The sequence below is a fragment of the Thermobia domestica genome, chromosome 9, assembly GCF_964235325.1.
Source record: "Thermobia domestica chromosome 9, izTheDome1.hap1.1, whole genome shotgun sequence".
Lineage (NCBI taxonomy): Eukaryota > Metazoa > Arthropoda > Insecta > Zygentoma > Lepismatidae > Thermobia > Thermobia domestica.
The window spans coordinates 14,211,440-14,234,865 of NC_137462.1; the positions used below are offsets into that span (position 1 = coordinate 14,211,440).

General features: G+C 35.5%; 1 protein-coding gene across 2 annotated transcripts; it reads left to right on the plus strand.

The window, feature by feature from the left end:
- Positions 1 to 1,427: 1,427 nt before the first annotated feature.
- LOC145694429 (uncharacterized) lies at positions 1,428 to 20,915 on the plus strand. 2 transcript variants are annotated; one of them, XM_081770638.1, is made up of 3 exons: positions 1,428 to 1,569; positions 11,404 to 11,583; positions 20,753 to 20,915. In XM_081770638.1, the coding sequence occupies exons 1-3, from the start codon at positions 1,443 to 1,445 to the stop codon at positions 20,782 to 20,784; spliced, it is 339 nt and encodes a 112-aa protein (XP_081626764.1). In that variant the 5' UTR covers positions 1,428 to 1,442; the 3' UTR covers positions 20,785 to 20,915. The 2 variants fall into 2 exon arrangements, with proteins under 2 accessions (XP_081626764.1, XP_081626763.1); XM_081770637.1 differs by lacking the exon at positions 1,428 to 1,569 and adding an exon at positions 6,282 to 6,496.
- The last annotated feature ends 2,511 nt before the right edge of the window (positions 20,916 to 23,426 follow it).

Sequence of the window (23,426 nt, forward strand, 5' to 3'; positions counted from 1 at the left end):
ATAACCATCCGTTAGTCAACCCTGTAGTATGGTGTTAATCAGACGTCAAAACGACTCTGCATAAGGCCCAATGTCTCTAACAGTGCAGTAACAAAAACAATGATATTAAATAAACAATTCAGGAAGAGAAATTGGATAATTTATACGGTTTGCTAAGGTTCATTAAGTATAGGGGAGTCAGTTAGGCAGGTCAGGATGCCAGAATGGAAGACAGTAGGAATGTTCTCAAGATTTAGCTGGAAACCAATCGGAAAAGGACAAGTACGAAGATCTAGGTGCAGATGAGAGGACAATATTAAGATGGATCTCGCATGAATAAGAATGCAAAGTAGATAGTGGATGAAGTTGGCTAATAAGAACAGAAGCCAATAGCGAAGTTTTATGAATCTTGAGTCTTCGTGTTTAGAAAATGAGAAAATGAAATGAAATCTTTGAGTTTTACGTCCCACGGTTAAGCCGGTTAGGCTAAAGGAGATGGTGATGATGAGTAATGAATGAAATGGTGGAATGAAGAAAGTGGGAGGAAACGGGAGAACCCCGAGAAAACCCACGCACACGGTCTTCGTGTTTAGAGTTAGCTAAATAATTTTGAGAATAGGAATGAATGGCTCTAAACTTTAAATTACGGAGCTCTTCAGTTAATGATTGTATGTATATCTTTATTTTCCAGAAAAAAATTCTTCCTGTATGTTTGCTTGTATTTACGTTTCAAGGGAGATGAGGGCTTAGCATTACTCCTACTTCTGGCAGTAATAAATGTAAATACGCAATTGTATGTTCTATATTGTAAAACATCTGTTACTTAAATATAGTTTTGCAATAAAAACTACTTCAAAAATATCATTTTTCGTTTTCCCCTAGTTTCTCTGTTTCTCACCTGGCCTTGAAAATATAATATTAATATTTTTTCTTCAAAATTTCTGATTTTTTTTGATTCTTCACAATAACTCTGTCTATAGCGGATACCTTTCATTTACGGAGAAATAATCATATGTTATCGATGTCCATTATTCAGAGGTTTTATTGAAACTTCGTATAATAAAACATGAAATAAATGACGATATACGAAGAAACTAATATACGTTACGTTCCTCAAATTATTTTCTAAATTCGTCCCTGTATGATACATAAATCCAACATTGGGAGGGCAAAAATTCAGTTCATTTAGTTACCGAGTTAATACACTTTAAGATCACAAACACAATAGTTTCACTATCTTTTAACTACCAGGTTCATTTGTGTAAATTACTAGATACATATGTGTTAATTGGTTTGCTAATTGTCAAGCTCATTGTTATGATAGACACTTAGAGACATAGTTTATCAGAGGCAGTACTATCCTGCACTAAAACCGAAACAGTTAAGTTCTTTGAAGATATTTGGCTTTCTTTGGATAGTATAATATGATCTTTTGATGAACTGCAATATATTACTTAGTTAAGATGGCTTTCCGAGCTGAAATCTCCGTTTTAGTTCTTCTGTTCGTTTCTGGGTGCTGTATTCTGCTTGAAAATAACAACTCACAAAATGTACCACCATTAGAAGCGATGTCCACTACGGCTCCAATAGGTAAGAATTGTTTTTGTTAAATTATTTTAATATTAGTTCCTCAATTACTTGTAGACCCAAGCTGAACTTAAAAATGATTGCCAATTCAACCGTAAGATATTGTTTACCATACGACGTTTGTTTATAATAGTTTTATTATGCATAATACATCTATTATCAAAGTTGTGCAAGACAGTAGTTGTTATTTTGGCAGTATTATTAATGAAAACATGAAGTGTGTAAGTGAAATAAAATTTGGGATGCGAATGGCGAAAGAGATACTTTGGAAGAAGTTTTGAGCACAAAGTAAGGGAAGAGGTTCATTAAATCCTTAGTGGTATTGTGCAGTGAGGGATAGAAAGGTTGGTCACTACGCGAAAGTGTCTAAACACGATTAAATGCATTCAAAAATGTTGGTGTGAACAGGAATAGACAAAAGTAGTAGGGTCGAAAGGGAAATAGGGAAAAAGAACAAAGATGTAATTTATGCACGTAACAGTGTCATGTGCACACCAAGTAAAGGAGTTTGGTTTGTATTATGAAATATCTTCTTGAATAGTATTGAAACCGGGAAGAATAGATTTCTAATGTTGTTTTTAGTAGAAAAGTTAGAAGAGATGTTATTCTTTGCACGCGTAATTCGTTACAGAAAACAACTATTCGCTATCCGTTACCGCTTTACATTATAGTGATCAAAGTTTTATACCGGAAATAGTTAATTTCTTCTATTTCCGATTTAAATAAAGGGTTAAAAAGGACGATGGTGCTTATTCTTAAAATGCTGAATACATTTAAAGCAATAAATTACTAAATAACAAATAAAATGAAATGAACTCTCCTCATTGTCTCTGATTATGTTTGCTCTATGTTGATAAATTTTGAAATTGGAAGTTACAATGAATTTCTATCACTTTCGATTTTAGTAGAGAGTTAAGGATGGAGATGAAATATATTCTTCGGACTGTAGGAAACAGCTTCTCATACCTATTGCAATTCTGGATGTATACTGATGAATTGAAACCGGAAATGGTTGATTTCTAACACTTCCGCTTGCTTATCACCTTCTTCAAGAAATGCTTTTCCGAACTTCTGTCCTTCCACATTCTGGCCTAACTGACGATGATCCATGAAGTATTCTTAAAGTTTTTCTGACTCGCAAACGGATGGACAGAGATGGTAAATATACAGGGTGTTTCAAAATAACACCGACAACATTTGGGAGGTGATTCCTGACACCAAGATAGGATAAAAACTATAGACCGATCTGGGTGCACAAATGCTTCTTTTCGGAGTTATAGGTTGCCGAAAACATAAAAACGGGAAACTTTAAAGGTCCATAGCTCCAAAACTATGAGATCTATCGTAGTCGGGTCAAGACTTCATTTAGGAACTAATATGTGCAATATCTCAATATTCAAGTTTCAGAATCCTGCGGTACTTCCACTAGAATTTTTATAGAGGTAGTTGGTGGGTACTTCAAATTATATGGCCGTAGCTAAACTTCCTCTATAAAAATTGTTGCTCGAATACCTTTGGACTCTGAAATATGTATTTTTGGATAACGCACATATTAGTTCCTAAGTGAAGTTTTGCCCCGACTATGGTAGGTCCCATGGTTTTGGAGCTATGAACCTTTAAAAGTTCATTTTTTCATGCTTTTGGCAGCTTAAAACTCCGAAATGAAGCATTTGTGCACCCAGGTAGGTCTATAATTTTTTTGTCTTATTGTGGTGTCAGGAAACACCCAAACGTTGTCGGTATTGTTTTGAAACACCCTGTATAAAGATAAATGTTGCTAAACCAAACTCTTTGGAAGAAAAGAGGAACAAACAATAGAAGTTGAGAATAAGGAAAAAGAGGTAAGGGCCGAAGGGAATGTATTTGAGGAGCGGAATTAAATGGAAAAACAGTAGCATGTAAATGATGGGGTTGGATGAGGACCATAGTCCATGAAGGTTTTATGTTTTCATCCAGCGTTATATCTGAAATGGAGGAAACCTATAGAAATGATTAGTTCTTTTATATGATTTTACAACGATATTGTATATCTGACATATTGTATATCCAACATCTGTGAATTATTTTCATTTCTAATTGTAGCTATTTTGGACAACGGTGCTTTAAAGTGCACATCACAATATGTTATGATGAAGAAGAAGAAGAAGAAAAAAATGTAGAATATATGTTGAGATAGATTGATGTTCATGTAATGATAGTGGCTATAACTAGAGATAATTGTTTGTTTCGTGTTGCTATGACAACAAAAAGATTATTCATGAAATTTTGAAAATAAAAAGTTAGTTGTGCTATGCATTTGATGTGCCGAATTTTCAAGGTAGTTGGGCGGTGTTCTAACAAAAGAAGTGGCCTTCCTACAGTGAGTGAGGAGACCGTTGACCGTGGGAGAGAGTCATCAGTAAGAAGTTCGAAAAAGTCGTCGTTCTCATATGGAGGTCTGGAGCGACATAGATACTCATACATTAAAAAAAAAATCAGATATTCTTTCATATACATATCACATATACGCGACAGCTATATCACTTGTAGTTTTTGTGTGATAAATTAAGAAAAGTGTTACCGGACTTTTGGGACACGATGTATATACACCAATTAACATGTAACAAAGATAACTCTACGTTATTGAAACTGCTACGACTTACTTCAATGTCAGAAAAAAATATTAATTATTTAAGCATCCAGAGTCAAGATAGAAGTTACTTGTTAATTTTAATATTTCAATAAAAAACTACCAAGTATTGTTACAATTGACGCTTTCGTAGATATTTATACATATATGAATAATAACATTATTTGATTGCATCTTATTGAAACATAAACTAAAAATGTAACAAAAATTAAACAGGACGTAAAATAAATAAAACTTGAAACGAGCACCAAAAGTTAAATTGTTTTAATTACGGATAAGTTATTATTGTAGATATAAGGGATGTTTGAAAACTAATGATCCTATGTGTGAATACCTATCTTATGCGAAAAGGGCCTCTAAATAGTCGGGAGGGGAACAGGGAGAATCATTATTCATATTTAATTCAAGGTAAGTATCACGGCTGGGAATTAACCCGAGACCGAAGGGGCAGTTCTCTTAAATGGCGTTCTGTGCTATTTATTAAATGCATCTCACTTAGAACACTAAAAATAATGAAATAAATCAAAAGAGTGTTATACAAAAGACACAATGTTGTCAGTAGCTTAGCGTGGTATTCCTAAATGGGGATGCTGAAGTTAGTCAGTTGTGTGATACAATACTACTGCAATCAGCAATACGTAGGTATTCCGAGGGGAAACAGGGTTATAAAAAATTATTAGGCCAGCCCCTCCTAATTCCCGGCCTAGTAGGGCATGTGGAAGCAAATGTGTGGATTACATTAGAAGCCAATAAGCAAATGTCTCAGCTCCTTCTTGCCACTACCGTTTGTGACAAGAAAACTCGGCGCTACTGATGTATGGATACTGTTTTCAGTATACTTCCCTTCATTTCTTTCTCGTGAGCAGCTTATTTTTCCACATGCTATACTTCAATCTCGTTCTTTATATATATATATATATATATATATATATATATATATATATATATATATATATATTATTTGAAGATGCAAATATAAAACACTTAAAACAACTCTGTTTCTGTCTGTTTCGTTGTCAGATATCCAGATACTGAAGGACCCAAGCAATCTTTGCGAGACTTGGGGGGTGCTGGCTTTCTTGCCCTCCAGATCGGTGACCGTGATTCTACAGATGCTTTATATTTATGTTTATGTGTGTGAGCCCCTTCAAAGATTTTCTGGCTACGCCATTGGGCATACTATGTATTTATGATGATTATTGTTTTGCCTTTAATTACGATTACAATTACGATGCATTTAATTACGATTAAAGCAAAACTATTTTTATACTATCATTTTACATAAGCGACATGTGGAAAAAGGCGTTGAACTAATCATTTCTGTTTTGTTTTATTTCTTTGACGTTAGCGCTCGTACGTTCTGTACTGAAACTATAGCTTAGTTCAAACTAAACGGCATGACAAACATCTTGGCATTTGAAGGCGGCGCACCAAGTTCCCTTTAAATGTTGCTAGCAAATGCGAGGCCAGCGGTATTGCCAGGTTTATTTTGTACACATCCATGTCTATCCCCTATCACCTGATCACGCTCTAGTTTGTCAACTTAGCCATAGCCACGCCCCTTTACCATTTGGCAACATCGCGCCATAGCTTGCGTTTTATTCGTTTAGCTGAAATGCCAAGATGTTTGTCACATGCTTTAGATAGAGTTGGTAATACCTGCGAATACCCTAGCTTATATTTAAAGCAAATGTATGGTTGAAAGGAGGAGAAGTAATATACAAATAGGGTTGGTCATGCGTATTCGACAGAAAGCAGACGAAAACCTCGATGCTTGCAGTAGGTCTGGAAGCCCAAGGAACATAGCATACACGAGGAAAGACAGGTACATTTGAGTAACGAGCATGCGTAGGTTCCGCTTGCCAAAGCAAGGCGAGAGAGAGAGATTGCATCCAGAAAATTGCATTGGAAATAATTGTGATAATTACAAGCAAACAATATATATATGTAAACTTATATACGTACTTTTTTTTATAAACAGGGAATGCCGGGCATACCGGCGTTCCCTTATGCTACGCCGCTAAATATTATACTATATGTATAATCTTCATCGAATATTCTATTAAAAATGTAATACTTCTGTTATTGCTCCAGTTTGCGACAAAACCGAATTTGGTCCAATGCTGCTTCCGCCCGAGAAATGTGACCTAACATGTGAGAAGTTTCAAATGTTATTGAATAACCAAACCATACCTCCTTGCCATGAGGCAAAAGTTCTACGTTGTGGTTGTGAATTTTATCATGTAAGAAATTTCAAGAGTGGAAAATGTGTTCCAGCATATGAATGTGATTTACATTTAGGTAAGTAATATTTTTAATAAACAAACCAACTCAGTCTATGCTTAGGATTAGAGACGGAACAAGCAAACAAACAGAAACATAACAGCTTTATACAGGGTGTTTCAAAAGAAGACCGACAACATTTGGGAGATGATTTCTAGGTGCACAAATGCTTCTTTTTGGAGTTAAAGGCTACCGAAAACATGAAGAAATGAAATTTAAAGGTCCATAGCTCGAAAACTATGAGACTTGCCGTAGTCGGATCAAGACTTCAGTTAGGAACTAATATGTGCGCTATCCAAAAATACTTGTTTCGGAATTCTAAGGTACTCACGCAACAACTTTTATAGAGGTTGTTTGGCTACGGTCACATAACTTGAAGTACTCATCAACTACCTGTACTAGAGAAATTTTTTCGGAAGTATCGCAGTATTCTGAAACATGGAAATTTGGATAGGGCACATACTAGTTCGTAAGTGAAGTCTTGGCCCGACTACGATATGTCCCATACTTTTAGAACTATAGACCTTTAAATTTCATTTTTTCATGTTTTCGGCACCCTATAACTCCGAAAGTAAATATTTGTGCACCAAGGTTGGTCTATAATTTTTGTCTTAACTTGTTGTCAGGAATCACCTTCCAAACGTTGTCAGTGTTGTTTTAAAACACCCTGTATACTAAAACTGAAGTACTTTTTCCTGGAAAATTTTGGGCTTTGTGAATATTTCAATTTTAATGGAAAGATAACGATAAGTTGTAGCTTTATTTTCCTATTATAACACGAAACAAACATTTAATTACTGCATTCTGAATAGAGAATCCTGTCAAGATTCAAACGAAATTGGCCCTTCCATAGGAAAGGCAAGTGCAAACAGTTGGACGCAGTCGGTTCCAAGGGATTTCTTATAGAGCCAGTTTTTTAAAGTTCAACAAACAAAAAAAAATGATTCACTAAAAAGTATAGTTGTTAAGAACTGCTCTGGTTTTCAAACAAAAATTCATTCAAACAAAAATGTTTTTGAATCTTTTTTTTTTCAAATTTATTGTCAACCTGTGTTGTTACTTCTTTAAAATTTACTTTTTAATGTACTGTCTGACTCAAATATCTTGACGTTTAGGAGTATCCTCGTTTTTGCAATACCCAGTGAAACTTACGCGAGTTTATCTAATGCTTGGAAGAAATATTATTTGCACTCAGAATATCTTTGTTAATGGAAAATGAAATGAAATCTTTAAGTTTTTTACGTCCCACGGTTATGCTAAAGGAGACGGTGATGATGAATAATGAATGAAACGGTGGAATGAAGAAAGTGGGAGGAAACGGGAGAAACCCGAGAAAACCCACGAGCACGGTGTTTGTCCACCACAAAGTTCACACGGCGCGAGCTGAGATCGAACCAGGGACCCCAAGCACCGGAGGTGAACGCTCTACCTCTGAGTCACCGCGCCCCCCTCTTTGTTAAAGAATGTTACTGCATTTGTAAGAAAAAAGAAAATCGTTTCTAAATAATTAGGAGAGAAAAGCCTGATTCTACGTACAGTGGTTCATTATTTTATTGTAAGATTTTTTTTTATATACAAGTCAATTTAAATCAGTGTTTATTCTCCCATCTGTGTTTCACGAAAGAAACGTTTCACGCTGTAATATGTCCGACAGCGTCGCTCTTACGCGCAATTGGCTTTCGCAAAACGTCAAGAGGATTGAGCCGGACAGTAGCATTTCTATTAGTAGAGCACTTTAAGTAGACAGATGGTAGCATTAGCTTAAGGTACATGTTAATTGCCCATATTGCTAATGTTAAAATGAACGCACCTATAATGTGCTATTGAGACACTGTTGGGAATCTCCACCGCTGTTTTGATATGGCAAAACATAACCGTGTGTGTAAAATAAACACAAATTCAAAGCAGTAGTTAACATGTATTTTATCTCGTACTTAATGTGTCTAAGTCTGTGCTAGTGTAGCAAATGTCGGTTATGTACTCTAAAGTGTTTGACAATTCTCAGGATAGAAGAGAAGTTAACTGGATTATACGTGACGTAGATGATGGTTCCGATCAAATTCAAGAAATCCACTAGTTGTGTGCAACTATCTCTGAGGTACACCAGTCAGTCTATTCGAATAACTTTAAGAAATGCTTGATTCTAAATCTCTATGACTGATAATGACTGAGATTCACAGTGTACTAATAACTATCGTTGATAATAGACATATCTCTTGTCTGTCCAAAGTAGTGTAGTTAAATTTTTGTGACATTTGCGGATTTCGGTTTTTGAGAAATCCGGTTTACTGAAAACCGAAAACCACAAATGCGTTTTTTAAAACCGAAACCGCAAATGCGGTTTCTAAAACCAAAACTACAAAAGCAGATTTCCAAACGGAAACCACAAAAGCTCTTTTTGAAAGCGAAAGCCGCCCGAAACCGTGTTTGCAGTTTTATAAACGAAACCATGTTTGTGCTTTTCAAAGCAGAAGCAATGTTTGCTGTTTTTAATTACACCTTTTAACAATTGTGAAAGCATCTATCAACCGAGACAATTGTTTGATTTATATGTGTGTTTTAACTTTTTTATCTGCTCCAAGACTATTATGGTAATATGTGCAGCACTGTGCAAAAAGGATAGTTCGTTGGTTGTACAAGTCACGGCTAAATAGAAAATAAGATATATCGGTATTTAAGATCACTACACATGCAACTCATGAAATTCAATTTGAAATTTCGTCCACTTAGACTGTGATCTTTTATATTTGTATCGCTATCTGTATGAATTAGTGCTATCGAATTTTTGTGATATTTGCGGTTTTCGGTTTTTGGGAAAACCAGTTTTCAGAAAACCGAAAACCGCAAATGTGGTTTTGGAAACCGAAGTCGCAAAAGCGGTTTTCAAAACCGGAACCGGACATTTCAGTTTTATGAAATTTCACTTTTTTGAAAAAAACGGTTTTCGGTTTTTCCAGAAAACCGATTTCGACAGCACTAGTCCGAAGCTGACTCCAATTCTTACTTCAGTCAAGACCGACTGTGACGCAATAAACTGAAGTACTTCTACAACAAAAATGCTTAAATTGCAGTTCGTGGCTCCCAAATTCAAGTGAATATCATCATACGTATGTATGAGATTTCTCTGAAGAAATCTTAATTAACAAGTACTTCTTAAAGACTGAGCATCGTATCAACACTCAGAATTTTACATAACTTACATAACGCCGTCCGATACAATATGTTTGTGTTAAAAATAAAATATACAATTAGAAAAATGTTTGCATTTACAGAAAACCTTTCAGAAAAATGTTTACATTTACAGAAAACCTTTCAGACAATTTACAGAGAAACCTTTCAGAAAAATGTTTATATTTACAGAAAACCTTTCAGACAATTTACAGAAAACCTTTCAGACAATTTGCAGAAAACCTTTCAGAAAAATGTTTACATTTACAGAAAAACTTTCAGACAATTTACAGAAAACCTTTCAGAAAATTTTTTACATTTACAGAAAACTTTTCAGACAATTTACAGAAAACCTTTCAGACAATTTACAAGATTAACAACATTCATAGATTGTGCTTTTATGAAACTGAGATACCAAAACTAAAAAACAAACTTTGATAATCTTTCAAAATTTAAAATTAACATACACTGTATTTCCAATATTGTTATTTTCAAATATTAAATTACTAACACGGGACGCATGCGAACCATGACAGTTAGATATTTATGAAAATTGGTACTCTGAGTAATTGGTGATCGCTAATCATCGTGGTAATAGTCATTCGGTGCGGAAATACCTTGTTTACCCGCTATGCATGCCAAGTAGTGACTGGGAAAGGCTGTGTCCATTTATGCCCCAAAAACGCCGGAAAAAAGACAGAAAATGAAAAATGTATATAAGTAACCTGATACATACGGAAGGGAAACACGTGACCAAGAACACGACAGTAGTGCCATACAAGCAGTGTTGCCATCCCGACACAAATTTATAGTTTTTCAAATAGAACTATACCATCTTATGGCGTTAAAATAATTGGCATAAAACGTAAAAGAAAATAAGCAAAAGATGGGTTATCGGTGTTGCCAAATAAGGGAGATATGAGGCTCTTAAAAGCTGAGAAATTATGGGGTCCGTACAGAGAAACGAACAAATGTACAACAACAGAAAATGACGGCAGGAGGAATAAATGTACAGTAGGGAGTAAACCACAGTATGTACAGCATCCAGTGACTAACGGGCTTGATACGTCATATCGAGTGTGCGACTAGGGCGAGAAATGTACGTATTTCGCTGTTTCAAATATGCACATACAAAAGACATGCTATTTAATGTAATAGAAAATAGTTTTTCTCAGTTATGTCGAAAATTATGTATGAGAATTTATTGTCAAACATACAATATTCTGTCGATTGATGTATGTTTGATCTAAGCTAATAATAATAACTTTCGGGCATTTCTCATTAGTCGTTGTGTGCTATCGACTTTTTCTTGCTATTACCGTGCTCGTGGGTTTTCTCGGGGTTCTCCCGTTTCCTCCCACTTTCTTCATTCCACCATTTCACTCATCTCTCATAATCACCGTCTCCTTTAGCCTAACCGGCATAAGTGTGGGACGTAAAACTTAAAGATTTCATTTTTTTTCTTGCTATTCTCGGAAACCTCTCAAGAAGATTTACCTTGATCCCTTATCTCTTTGTTCAGCCCAATCAACATGTCGATTGGTGTGTATCAACTTTGAGTAATATTTTTTCGTTCTTCTTGCGCTAACAAAATTAATACTTTAAAATCTGTAATTATTTGCAAATAATTTATTAGAAAGAATTACCTGGGGGTAAACAAAATGCTAACATTTGTTTGTTTACTGTCCTTAGGATAACATTCTCGTTGTATTCTTTGTTATTCATTTCTTTCTTTCCTTCTTTCTTTCTTGCTCCAGAATGTCTTCCGAATGAGATTGCACGCTGGGGTTTCATGACAACATGTGACCCTACATGCTCTGACCTAAGGGCTGGAGATCTACATGGAATATGTCTTACTCCGCCAGTTTACGCTTGTCGCTGTCGGGAAGGTTATGTTAGAGAAACAATTGGAGGAAGATGTATTCCAACAATACAGTGTAAGTAATATATACATTCATGTTCATTAAAATTTTGTCATTCAAAAGTCATCTATTATTTAAACGTCTTCTAGTGACAAATGTGGTGGAGATACTTTAATACTTTCAGTTGTAGCAAACAGTTCTATTAGCCAAAGTAGAAGGGTCGTTCAAGGTTGACCGGAACTTTTATTTCTTTAGAGGAAACAGATAACACAAGAAGCACCAAACTATGTCAGCTTCACAAAGTATTCTCTGTGCGCGTCGAGGCATCGTTGCCATCGTTGTGGCAGCTCCCTGATTAGGCATGGGCGCGAGACCAAACGAGACGAGAACTGAAACAAGTCTCGTCTCGTCTCGCAAAATCAAAAGCTGTTCTCGTCTCGCGTCTCGTCTCGTCTCGCAGACCTAAGTTCTCGTCTCGCGTCTCGCAAAATTTTGGAAGTCTCGTCTCGCGGTATCGCGCGAGACTTCTCGCGTTGGTCTCGCGGTCTCGCAAATCAATACTGGAATAATGTAGTCTTCATTCGACCCTTTTAAAATAATGTATACTCAAAGTTTACATAGTTTTGTTTCATAGTTGCATCGTTACACAATGCTTATCCACTCATTCCGATTCACAATGTTTGATTTTACACTCCACATTCTCGGTATTAAAAAATGCCGGTTTTCTGTAGTCTGTCTATGTGAAGTATGAATGAAATTGGCATGTTACATTTGAGTAATCTTACTTGCAAGATAAAAGCTTTCAAATAACTTGATAAGAACGGTAACTCAAATAGCCGTATTTATAGTAAACATGCAGCGTTAGTATTATATATTTCACAACTTAAATGCACTTTCATCTAAACGTTTTCTTAACAATTGAGACTTAAGAGATTAATCTTTAATAACTATAAGAAAGACTACAATGAGCTTAAATAAAAATTTATTATTATTATTATTATTATTATTATTATTTTATTATTATTATTATTATTATTATTATTATTATTATTATTATTATTATTATTATTATTATTATTATTATTATTATTCTGAAATAATATTTCAAACTGTTTGCAATCTGAAACACTAGTTTTTTCCTCAAAATCAAAACAAAACCATAAAAAAGTAGTGGAGTACCGACAGCATTTTTCTCCCCCTCCTTTTCTGACGAATAAAAGCTAAGCAGATATCAGTTCTGGTTTTGGTGAGAGGATCCGTCTTGCAGCCATAAATCCATTTATCCTAAATTTATGTTTACGGAAAGAAACAACTGCTTTATTTTGACTAAAAAATTTTTCTTCTTAAACAAGACAATGGGTCCTTTTTCTGCCTTCATAAAACAAGTTACCGTAAGAAAACAATTTGGTGGGCAGGGGGAACAAATCTGTTCTAAACCCAGAGGCTTTACATCACATTGGAACTAAACACGTGTCTTTTTCCCTGTGTGTGGGTGTGTGTGTGTATATATATATAATGCATTGAAAATAGGAAGAAGAAAGTCAGAGTGTCAGAGAGACAGAAACAGAGAGAGAGAGAGAGAGAAGATATGGTATCCTCTGACCGACGCATCGAATTTCTGCACTGAAGGAAAAATCAAAGCGAGCCGTGTATTTTTGAACTAGGATATTTTTACCGAGGGTGCAATAACAGAAGACCGGAAACCGCAGCCGCGAATATGCAATGTTACCTAAGTTCATTGTTTCCGTCTACAAAATTTTCCGAAAAGACAGCTTTCAAATATGTCCTCAATAAAGAAATAAAAAAAAGTGTATTGTACTGGTGTTTGCTATCCTACTTTTATGATTTGTCAAGATGTTGTCTCATCATCAGGAGGAGGGTGAATACACAAGACAAAACGTGTTTTTTTTCCTATTTGCCTCCCCCTCCTCAAGAACTTTATGACCAAAGATCTTGGCTCACGACCCCAAAGAGAAAATAAAGAAAACAGTGTAGATAATGGAAGAATCTATTTTATTGCATTTTGGGGGAGTAGTGACAAAGAAAAACTAACACTATCTTTATTTCTTGAATTTTTTGTTATGAGGAAATCTCCTAAAATAACTAGATTTTGATTAACCTTGTTAACTTAAACCTATCATGAAATCAGTAATTGTGACAACCTGACCAAACCATTTCAAGAAACAAGAACAGCTAACTAAGCAACTATCAGTGTTGCCGAAAAGTCACAACACTTATCTCGTTAACTAGATACTTTGAAACTACCAAAATGACAGTAAAACATTAAAAAATCAATACAAATTTCATAATACAAAGGAAAATTGTATTTTTTTTATTTCCACTAGTCGACATAATTTATAGTAAATGTTCAAATAAATGCTAGCCCAAAAGTTTAGAAATAAACTATTAGTTACTGACTTGCCTTCGTCTGCGATTGACTCTACGATTTCAGGTGATGATGTTGTGTGGAAGGGATGTTTCGATAAGAACCATGCACTTCTAAGGTATCAATTTTGTAGAACATTAACATCTTTGGGGAGTTCATAATTATGACAGCATTGTTCCTTACTGCAAAGTACAGCACGAACGCACAATATTGATTTACCTTTTCTGGACCCATTCTGTTCGAGGGTTGGGGGCGAGCAAGTTCAAACAAATTTTCTTTAAATTTGGCTTCACTCGAAATAAAAATATTTTATACCCACTCGAGAACTCGGTTCAAAAAATCTCCAATTCGACTCGATATTTGCTCAAGTTTCGAGTAGTGTCGGGTCCAAACTAGTTTAATTCTATAGTATTAGTAGTTTTTATATTAACTAGTGATGCTCACGAGATGCGACAAGAGGAAAAATTAGTCTATCTTGAGATGTCGTTAATGTATTATCTCGAAACAAATGTGAACTGTTTCTTGAATATCACCAGTCCTGGTCACGAGGCGAGACAGATTTGATTTTGTCTCGCCCAGTCTCTATCTCTCGCCTCAAAAACAAGATTAAACAAAACAAAATACGGAAATTTAGCTGTTTGTTTAGGCAAATAGTAAACATTTTCACTTTCGGTTTGACCAGGCCTGAATTCAATTCATTTTTTGTGTTTATTTAGCGTGGTAATGGTACAGGAGGAGTTATATAAAGAATAAACATTCGAAATCAATGGACAATTTACTGAAGATATTTTCAGCAAAATAATTGTTGTTGTTCACCTTCTTTTGCGAAAGCTTCATCCTCAACCATATAAGTGTCTACACGTTCAGCCGAATCTTTATCGAATTCATCGTCTGAACCGTCTGAGTTCTTGTCAGCTTGTCAGAATTTCTCTCGAAACTGTTTTCGTATTGAAAACATGGATGATAAGTTCCGAAGGCTTTTGGCAACAACAGATCCTTTCATTTCTTCTTTGGGCAAATCATTTCATAAGAAAATGAAGACTTTGTCATCTGAAGCTGTAAACCTTTTAACTATTTCCAACACGGAAGCTGACAAAAATTTAGACGACTCAAACGAAGGTGATGAAGGGAATAACTTCCATGGAGATTCGGCTGAACATGTAGACAATACCTATAGAGTTATTCCATGTGGAAACGACAAATTATGCCAAAATCTTCGTGCGGTCGCATTCGAGATTTGAGTGTTTGTCTGAACACTTATCAATATGTGATAGGAAGGAAAATGGAATGGTTTGTAATGCACGCCATTCATGTTGAAGATACGGCCATAGTTGAATCTTAAGTTATGTTCATTTTCTTGGAGCTCTATCGAAAATGAAAATAAATAAATAAATAAATTGAAAATTGCACTATAGATATGTGGACAGTCCTTTTTTTTTTTTTTTTTTTTTTTTACGTAGTAGTGACGCAAATACACATTTTGGGTTACGAAATATTTGGATCTTTTTAGTCCAAGTCGATGAATTAAACCAAAATTATATTTTCGGAAGAAATATTGAAAAATTTGTTGTGTCAAAGGGAACGTAATTTTGAGAGAATAATAAGTATCATCTGTACTTTCTATAGAAAAGAAAATCATCTTTTGTGTTTCTAATTCCTATTAGTGCTAGTGGTATAAAGTATATAGAGCATAGAGAAAGGATGCTGAGCTATGCCCCCTCTAACTTCTGATCGGAAATGACTAAAACGCTCAAATTTGTGTTTCTGAGCCTCACTAAAGTATCTGTTTTCATGTTGTCACTTTATATTGTTGTTGTTGCTCCAAAATTCAAAAAAGAAGAAGAAGAAGAAGAAGAAGAAAGAAAGAAAGAAAGAAAGAAAGAAAGAAACAAACAAACAAAGAAAGAAAAGAAAGCAATACATATCAATCTCCAAAACAGATGTGACCATTACAGCCTTTTGAAGCTCCAACGCTACATCAAGATTGTTGTGTTGTCTGCATCCCAGGGTCTGAAACCGCTACAAACAAAATCAAATTTTGCAAGCAGTTACAAACAATCGTGAACTGAGTCTACTAAAAGGAGTGAAAACAGAAAAACACAACTCTCGTTTGTGATTGCATTCCTTTTTACACCCGGACTTTGTTTACAAGAATGTTTTTGTGGAATTTTAGAGTTGCTAATGAACGTGAAGCAGCAAGGAACGTGCAGCCACGTAAACACATGCCGGGACAGAAGTAAATCGAAATACAAATTGAAATTTTCACCACTTGTGGAGGAAGCATATATCTTGCTGGAATCAAAATATTGTTGGTATTCCTCTGTGCCTTTTTGTTCCACACAGTTTAGAACTTTATATATATTTCTGGTTATTATCATTCACATAATCGACCGTCTTGCTCGATTTTTCGCTTTCAGGTGGAATGACTCTATATGGTTGAGGACTAAGCTTTCGAAAAATAAGGGGGAGAAGAACAATTGTTTAACTGAAAAATTAAAATGACTTCATTAAGTTATATTTTAATTAAATGACTGGTAGATTGACTCTGTCCTAGCTATTGAAGTAGACAAAGTATCTTTCCTTCTCGAATCTCAAACTTTTTCAGACACAGTCCGCTATATGGATCCGCCATTTTGTATTTTTAAATTTTAATGTCAAATTAGTAAGTTTGTAATCAACAAAGTCAAATGCACCAATTTACCAAGTCCAGTTCGCCAATTTTACTTTTTCCAAATTTGATCCTCCATTTTTTTTATTTGATGTAAAATTGATAATTAACAAGACCAAAGCCTCATTATAGCAACTTTTTGTCCATTTTTACTGATTTTGAATTATGACCACGTTATAAGCATTTGATCCATAGTGTATCGATCTCTGTGCGTCGCCCTTTTGGTCCGTCGCTTTCCTGGCTGTCGCTTTCTTTGTGCGTCGCCTTTTGGCCCGTCGATCTCTTGGCTATCGCTCTCCTGGTCGTCGCTCTTTTGCCATCACTCTCTTTGCTGGCGCTCTACTGTCGGTACACCGATGTTTATTACAAAACTCGATCCTGACATTATTAACTATCTTCTCTTCAATAGGTATGATGGTACTTGCAAAAGAATACCATATCAATATCACAAATGTAAATTATGCGAGACCGCGAGAAGTCTCGCGAGATTTTTCGCGCGAGACTTGCTGAAGTCTCGTCTCGCGTTCTCGTCTCGCAAAATATATCAGGTCTCGTCTCGCGTTCTCGTCTCGCAAAATATTATAAGTCTCGTCTCGCGTTCTCGTCTCGTTTGCGAGACGAGACGAGACGAGACTTCTCGCGTTCTCGCGTCTCGCGCCCATGCCTATCCCTGATCCCTTTGGCGTAGAAAGAACTTGCTTGTTGTTGTAGCCACTGGAGGACATCGTTCCGCAGTGCATCGTTCCGCATCGTGAATTTCTTCCCTCCCAGGTGGTGCAAACAAATGATAATCACTGGGGGCTAAAACTGGACTGTAGGAGGATGGGACGAAACTTCCCAGCGCATTTCGGCCAGAGTTGTTGTTGTCACATTGACAGTGTGAGGGCAGGCATTGTCATGGAGAAGAATGAAATTTCGAGACAACATCCCAGGTTTTTCTTGTGAATGGATTTTTGTACATCACCACTCAACAATGTGGAGTAATAATGGGCATTAATTGTGCTCCCTTTGTTCAGAAAATCCACATGGATAACACCCTTCATATCCCAGAAGGCAACCTTCATTTGTCATCATTTCCCGCCCTTCGCGACTGTTCACATCATTCGTACACTCTTGTCCGTGACATCGTTTGTTTACCATACTGTGCTTGTAATCTTCTGAAAATCTCAGCTGGTTTAACTTTCTCCTTCACAAGAAATTTGATTACACATCTCTGCTCCACAGCCACAGACACACTGCTTGCGCCATGTTTGCTGCAACTGCTGCGCATGCGCCAAATACGTCATGCCGGGCGCTAGTTATTCGAGAAGGAATACATTACGTCACCCGCAAGTTTCATCATGATCTGGCTATTCATCGATTATTTATGTACGAAAATCCCGATCAATCTTCTACGACCCTTGTGTATTTAGCTTTTGTTTGTTTCTTTGCTTTTTTTTTTTTTTTTTTTTTTACCGTAGCATTCTGCTTGGAATTATGTGTTTGTTTCCATTTTACAAACTCTTCTGTTTATTTATCCTGAATTAGGAGTACCTAAAAATTAAATTAAATTAAATTAAAAGTAAGGGATGGTATGGAAACGAGACGAGACGAGACTTTGTACAGTCTCGGTCTCGTCCCGGTTGATAAATAGCGGTATTTGTCTCGATCTCGTCTCGGTTTCAGTCTAGTCTCGGTCAACAAAAGCTTATCTCAGTTTCAATCTCGGTCATGATTGCCAAGTCTCGGTCTCGTCTCGAAAGTCTCGAAATAAATAGTGTGAAATTAAAATTGTGAAGGTATTAGTATCGTACAGTCTGTCGTTTCCGCTTCTTATTTTTTTGCCTTTATTCTTGACTTAGAATTATGGTATGGTGTACCTCTTCATAGCTAATTTGCTGGCACTAATGCTTTCCATGCGTGTGTTCCAGCTTCAATCATCAGTGGCCATATCATACCTGGGATAAAACCCCAATAGTAATCCATTCTAACTTTCAGCAATAGACTTTATCGTATGTAGCCTCAGTACTGCCTATATAATTAAAGTCTATTAAATTAACTCCAGCACTATATAGTAGTTTATTTCCTTCCTTTGAATAAGAATTGATCAATACCTCTTAACGGAGAACGCAACACATAGCAGCACGAATGTGTTTAATCTTACCGAAATTGAAATTTTACAATTGAGCGCAACAGTGGTGTAATCCACATTTTTAAAAATGGAGAAAAATTAAGTTAAATATAAACACATGTGGTTTTTTGTACAATATACCGAAAGTAAGCACAAGTGGTTGAATATGTCATACATTGTACAGTCCGCGGCAAAAAACCTGCAACATGAGGATGTAAGTTTATTGTGAAACTACGCCTAACAGCACAGGGAATGAACATAACGTCTAAGTGGAACGAATCACGCCAGGATAATCCTCGTCCTCCTCCCGTGCACACTTATTTTGGAGCAAAAGACTTCGTTATTTCACAATAAACTTATATGTTCATGTTGCAGTTTTTTTTTGCCGCGGATTGTACATACATATATAGTACAAAAAGCCACATGGGTTTAAATTTAACTTGATTTTTCTCCATCTTTAAAAATGTGGATTAGACCACTGTTGCGTTCACCCCCTCAATTTCTCATTTACTATCCAATAATTCCACTTTGGCTGTCATTTTTAAAACAAGATATAACGTTCATTATCTTAACAAATATGATAAATTATTACTACAATATAATTTTGTTTGTAGTGTCAACGTTTCACATCGTGTTTAATTAACATTTTATAACACGAACTTCCTGAAGCTTGTGGTGGAAGCTACAACACTCATTTTTGCTATGTGTGGTCTTAGGTTGGATCAAGTTAGATTCAAAGTTCGCATAGTTCGCGTCTTATTTTGCTTTACATAAGCATCATATCCATTTACCAGTTACATTTAATTTCAGTTACAATTTGCATTTATATGTATTGCTGGAACGAAAACTTTGACATTAACATTATAAGTAGCCCAAAAACTATGAAAAACGCAGTCTTTCGAAAACATTCTTGGACCATAAGACAAATTACGAGTAATTTAAAAATATTTTACAGTTTAGCTACTTTTTTGCACTACATTTAAAATAATATTTAGCAATTTATTTAAGTTGGCAACACTGCTTAAAATAATGTAACTTTGACTTGTAATTAAAAATCACCAAAAAGCTATCGTTGTAATGTAGAAGCAAAGGAAAGCAACAATCATTATAAAAATGTAACACAAATACGTCATTTTAATCAGTATATCAATTGGTATTGGAAAGTGTCTAGAAGAATTTCAGACAGCAAAGAAGAGACAGCAAAGGAACAGAGGTGTCTGATCGTGTTGCCTTCTGGTCCGGAGTCAAATCATGTGGGACCCATCGACCCAACTTGTAGTGTTTCCCATGTTGATGGAGTTGCTGCCGAATGGTTTTCTGCACTCACACTGAATTGTAGTCCCAGTCTCTCAAATATGTGGCCACTGTTCGCCTCAATTGCTGCTTGAAGATCTCAATTTTGTACATGTGTTGGTCTTCCCGCACGTAGTGCGTCTTCGAATGTTTCATCACCGTCCTTAAACTTGTTAAGCTACCGCTGCACTGTTCGCGTAGTCACGATACCCTCACCAACGGCCTAGCATATATTCCGCCGCGCTGCATCGGCGTTTGACCCTAGTTTGAACTCATACACCATGCACTACCTTATGAATATCCTTCTGTGCTTAAGGAAGTGTTCATGGTGTAACTGAACTGCCACAACAACTAGGTATTATGTTGGATATACTCGCACCAACAACTGACCTTCGCCTTATCTCTATTTTCATTAAACGCACAGTGTGAGGGCCAGTGAAATACAGACATTCACCAAAAGCGTCAGAATGTTCTTAATTAGCTTTATATGCAGCGTTTTTCGTGTTGTATAGGCTTGTATGTGTCAGATTGTATTGGAAAGTTTCAAAAATCGCGATTTTTTAAAAAATTTTTAATGTGTTTGTTAGGTATTTATTTACTCTTAACGATCGAGTTTAGGATTTAACGCTAGTATCTTAAAATAAACAGATATTACGGTATATTCGTACAAGATTAACTTATTATACAATCTATTATTATTATTATTATTATTATTATTATTATTATTATTATTATTATTATTATTATTATTATAAAAACAAGCTGATGTTTTTTTCTACTTTTATAGGTTTTGATGCAAATCATCTCCTGTTACCTTAACATATTTTATTCTTGTTGGAACAAATATTATTCTCCTCCGAATAATAGAAAAGCTTTTCTTGATTTACTAATGTCAATATTAAACAAGTATTAGTTGTATAAAAATTGGGCAATAAAGAAATTTTAAAATATTTCTGTATGTTTATTTAAAATCCAAACTTATACACGTCAGTCTGAACGGCTTAAAACCACAGAACTAAATAAAACCACGTTGATAAGATCTAATTGGGAGGGTAAGCCGATCGGATTAACGAATGTTGTAATTAACTTAAGGTTGGTTTAAAGGGACAAGTTTTGTCGATAGATGGCAGTACAATCTTCGTATCTCTTCCATGTATTTTTTACCTTTCACGAAAATTCACGATTTTTGTTACAAATTTCAACCTACAGACTTCAAATGTTTAGAAAAGTAACTTCACAATCTATCGATGGCAATAATCCGTGCCGATTTTTTATTTAGAATTTTCTTCATTATTGAAATGGCTTGATTGTTGAAATAGATATCCAAACCTCTAACAATGGAACTGTTTCAACAATGAAGAAAATTCTAAATAAAAAATCGGCACGGATTGTTCCCTTTAATAGGTTATGAAGTTCCTTCTCTAAAACTTTGAAGTCTCTACGTTGAAATTTGTAAAAGAAATTGTAAATTTTCGTGAAAGGTAAAAAATACATGGGAAAGATACGAAGACTGTAGTGACATCTATCGGCAAAACCTGTCCCTTTACACTAACCTTAAATAACCTAAGAGAATTGCAAAATTTGTGTTAAAACTCTGTTTATAGAAACAAAAAATACTTATTACGATGCTGTTAAGGGTCATAGGCCTAAATGGACTATAATATAAAGCAATACAATATACACACTTTATGATTTGTATTATGGTAATGTGTCCGAAGGGCATGGCTTTGACAGACTCGAAACGGCGCATTTATTCTCACAAAATGTTATAAAGTGAGTCCTAACAGACTCGTAGCTTCTACGCACTGACTGATCAAGAGAAGCCTCTGCCACAATTCGGCGAGCGCTTCCACTGTGGCCCATGTGTCTCACAACTCAACTACTTCTTTCGAAAACTAGCTAGTGACAATGTTTTGGCTGGTCAGTATACAGTGTGTTTGAAGAAGAACTCCCTTGTTTTAATGTATCATAGAATCTGTACAAAGTGACATACACTATTGTAGTTTGTGGTGTTTGATTCATCAACTCTCCAAGTTTGGCTCCACTGCAGTTGGCAGGTGTGCTTGACCTTGAGACGGCACCAGTACTGTTTTTTAGACGTCAGTATGGTGGTGAACCACCTACAGCAAAAACTATTGCCTAAAGTCTTTCAAGGAAAGAAGTCTTTCAAGTGGAATGTTGTCTCGACGTGTGCAGGGCCACAAATGGATCCCACGTTGAAGTCTATCGACATTAAACAAAACTTGAATTCTCTTTCATGATATGTACTCATTAATGCAAGTTTTCATTTCTTTCCCAATTAAATTTATACTTACAACTAGGGAGTTCTTTTTCAAACACCCTGTACTATAGTGGTTGTAGTTTTCTAGTTTTCCAACCCTTATCAAAACAGTAAAATTTACGAATATTTTGGTGATTCTTTTACTTGTCTCCAAATCTGGTCCATAGCAGACGATAATAGCAGATTATAATTTACAACCTCGGCTGGTGGCACCATGTGGCATGTCCAGACGAAAAACAAAATCTAAGAATGGTGGGTATGTATGTGTGCGAATGGAAAAAATAATATTCTGATAAATGGTTGGATGAAAGGTTGGGTTTCTTGAGAAATTAATAACAAATACTGTATATTGGAAAAATATTCGGGAAATTTTCCTCTCAATAAATTACGAAATTCTTCGAGAACAATTATGATTGGAACAGAAAATTATAGTTGACATGATAGAAAGTGTGTGTTAATTGATAGTTCGATTTTCGTTACCTAAGAATATTTTAAAGTGAATTATGAATCACTAATTCCAGAATATACAACTTACTTCGAGTGAAGTGAATTGTGATATTTTTATAAACCGGACAAATATTAAAAGTTTCCATAAACTGTTCTCGTACCGTCATTCACTCGAATCGCGCATTTACGTTAGTGGGGCAAAAACGAAACTTAAAAAAATAATAATACGAACAATGTCAAATATTTTTTTTTGTAAAAACAAATATCTTATTAATTAAATAAATATGTGATACAAAGTTATTGCTGTCATGCCTTTCTCGTAAGCATTCAGTAAAATCCACTTTGAAGCAAAATTCTATGTTGCACAATCGTTCCTCCCTTAGATATTGAAATTGCGTGGGGTGGAATATCCCCCCAATCCCTTGAATGAGTACACTCAGAAACAAAACGTATGTGGTGTACGGTACGTAAAAACGTTGCTTACATGTGTAAATCTTATAGTTTTTGGACTTAACGTAAGGCAACTATATTTTATATGTAAAATAAATGAAATCTTTGAATTTTACGTCCCACGGTTATGCCGGTTAGGCTAAAGGAGACGGTGATTATGAGTAATGAATGAAATGGTGGAATGAAGAAGGTGGGAGGAAACGGGAGAACCCCGAGAAAACCCACGCACACGGTGTTTGTCCACCACAAAATTCACTTGGCGGGGGCTCGGATCGAACCCGGG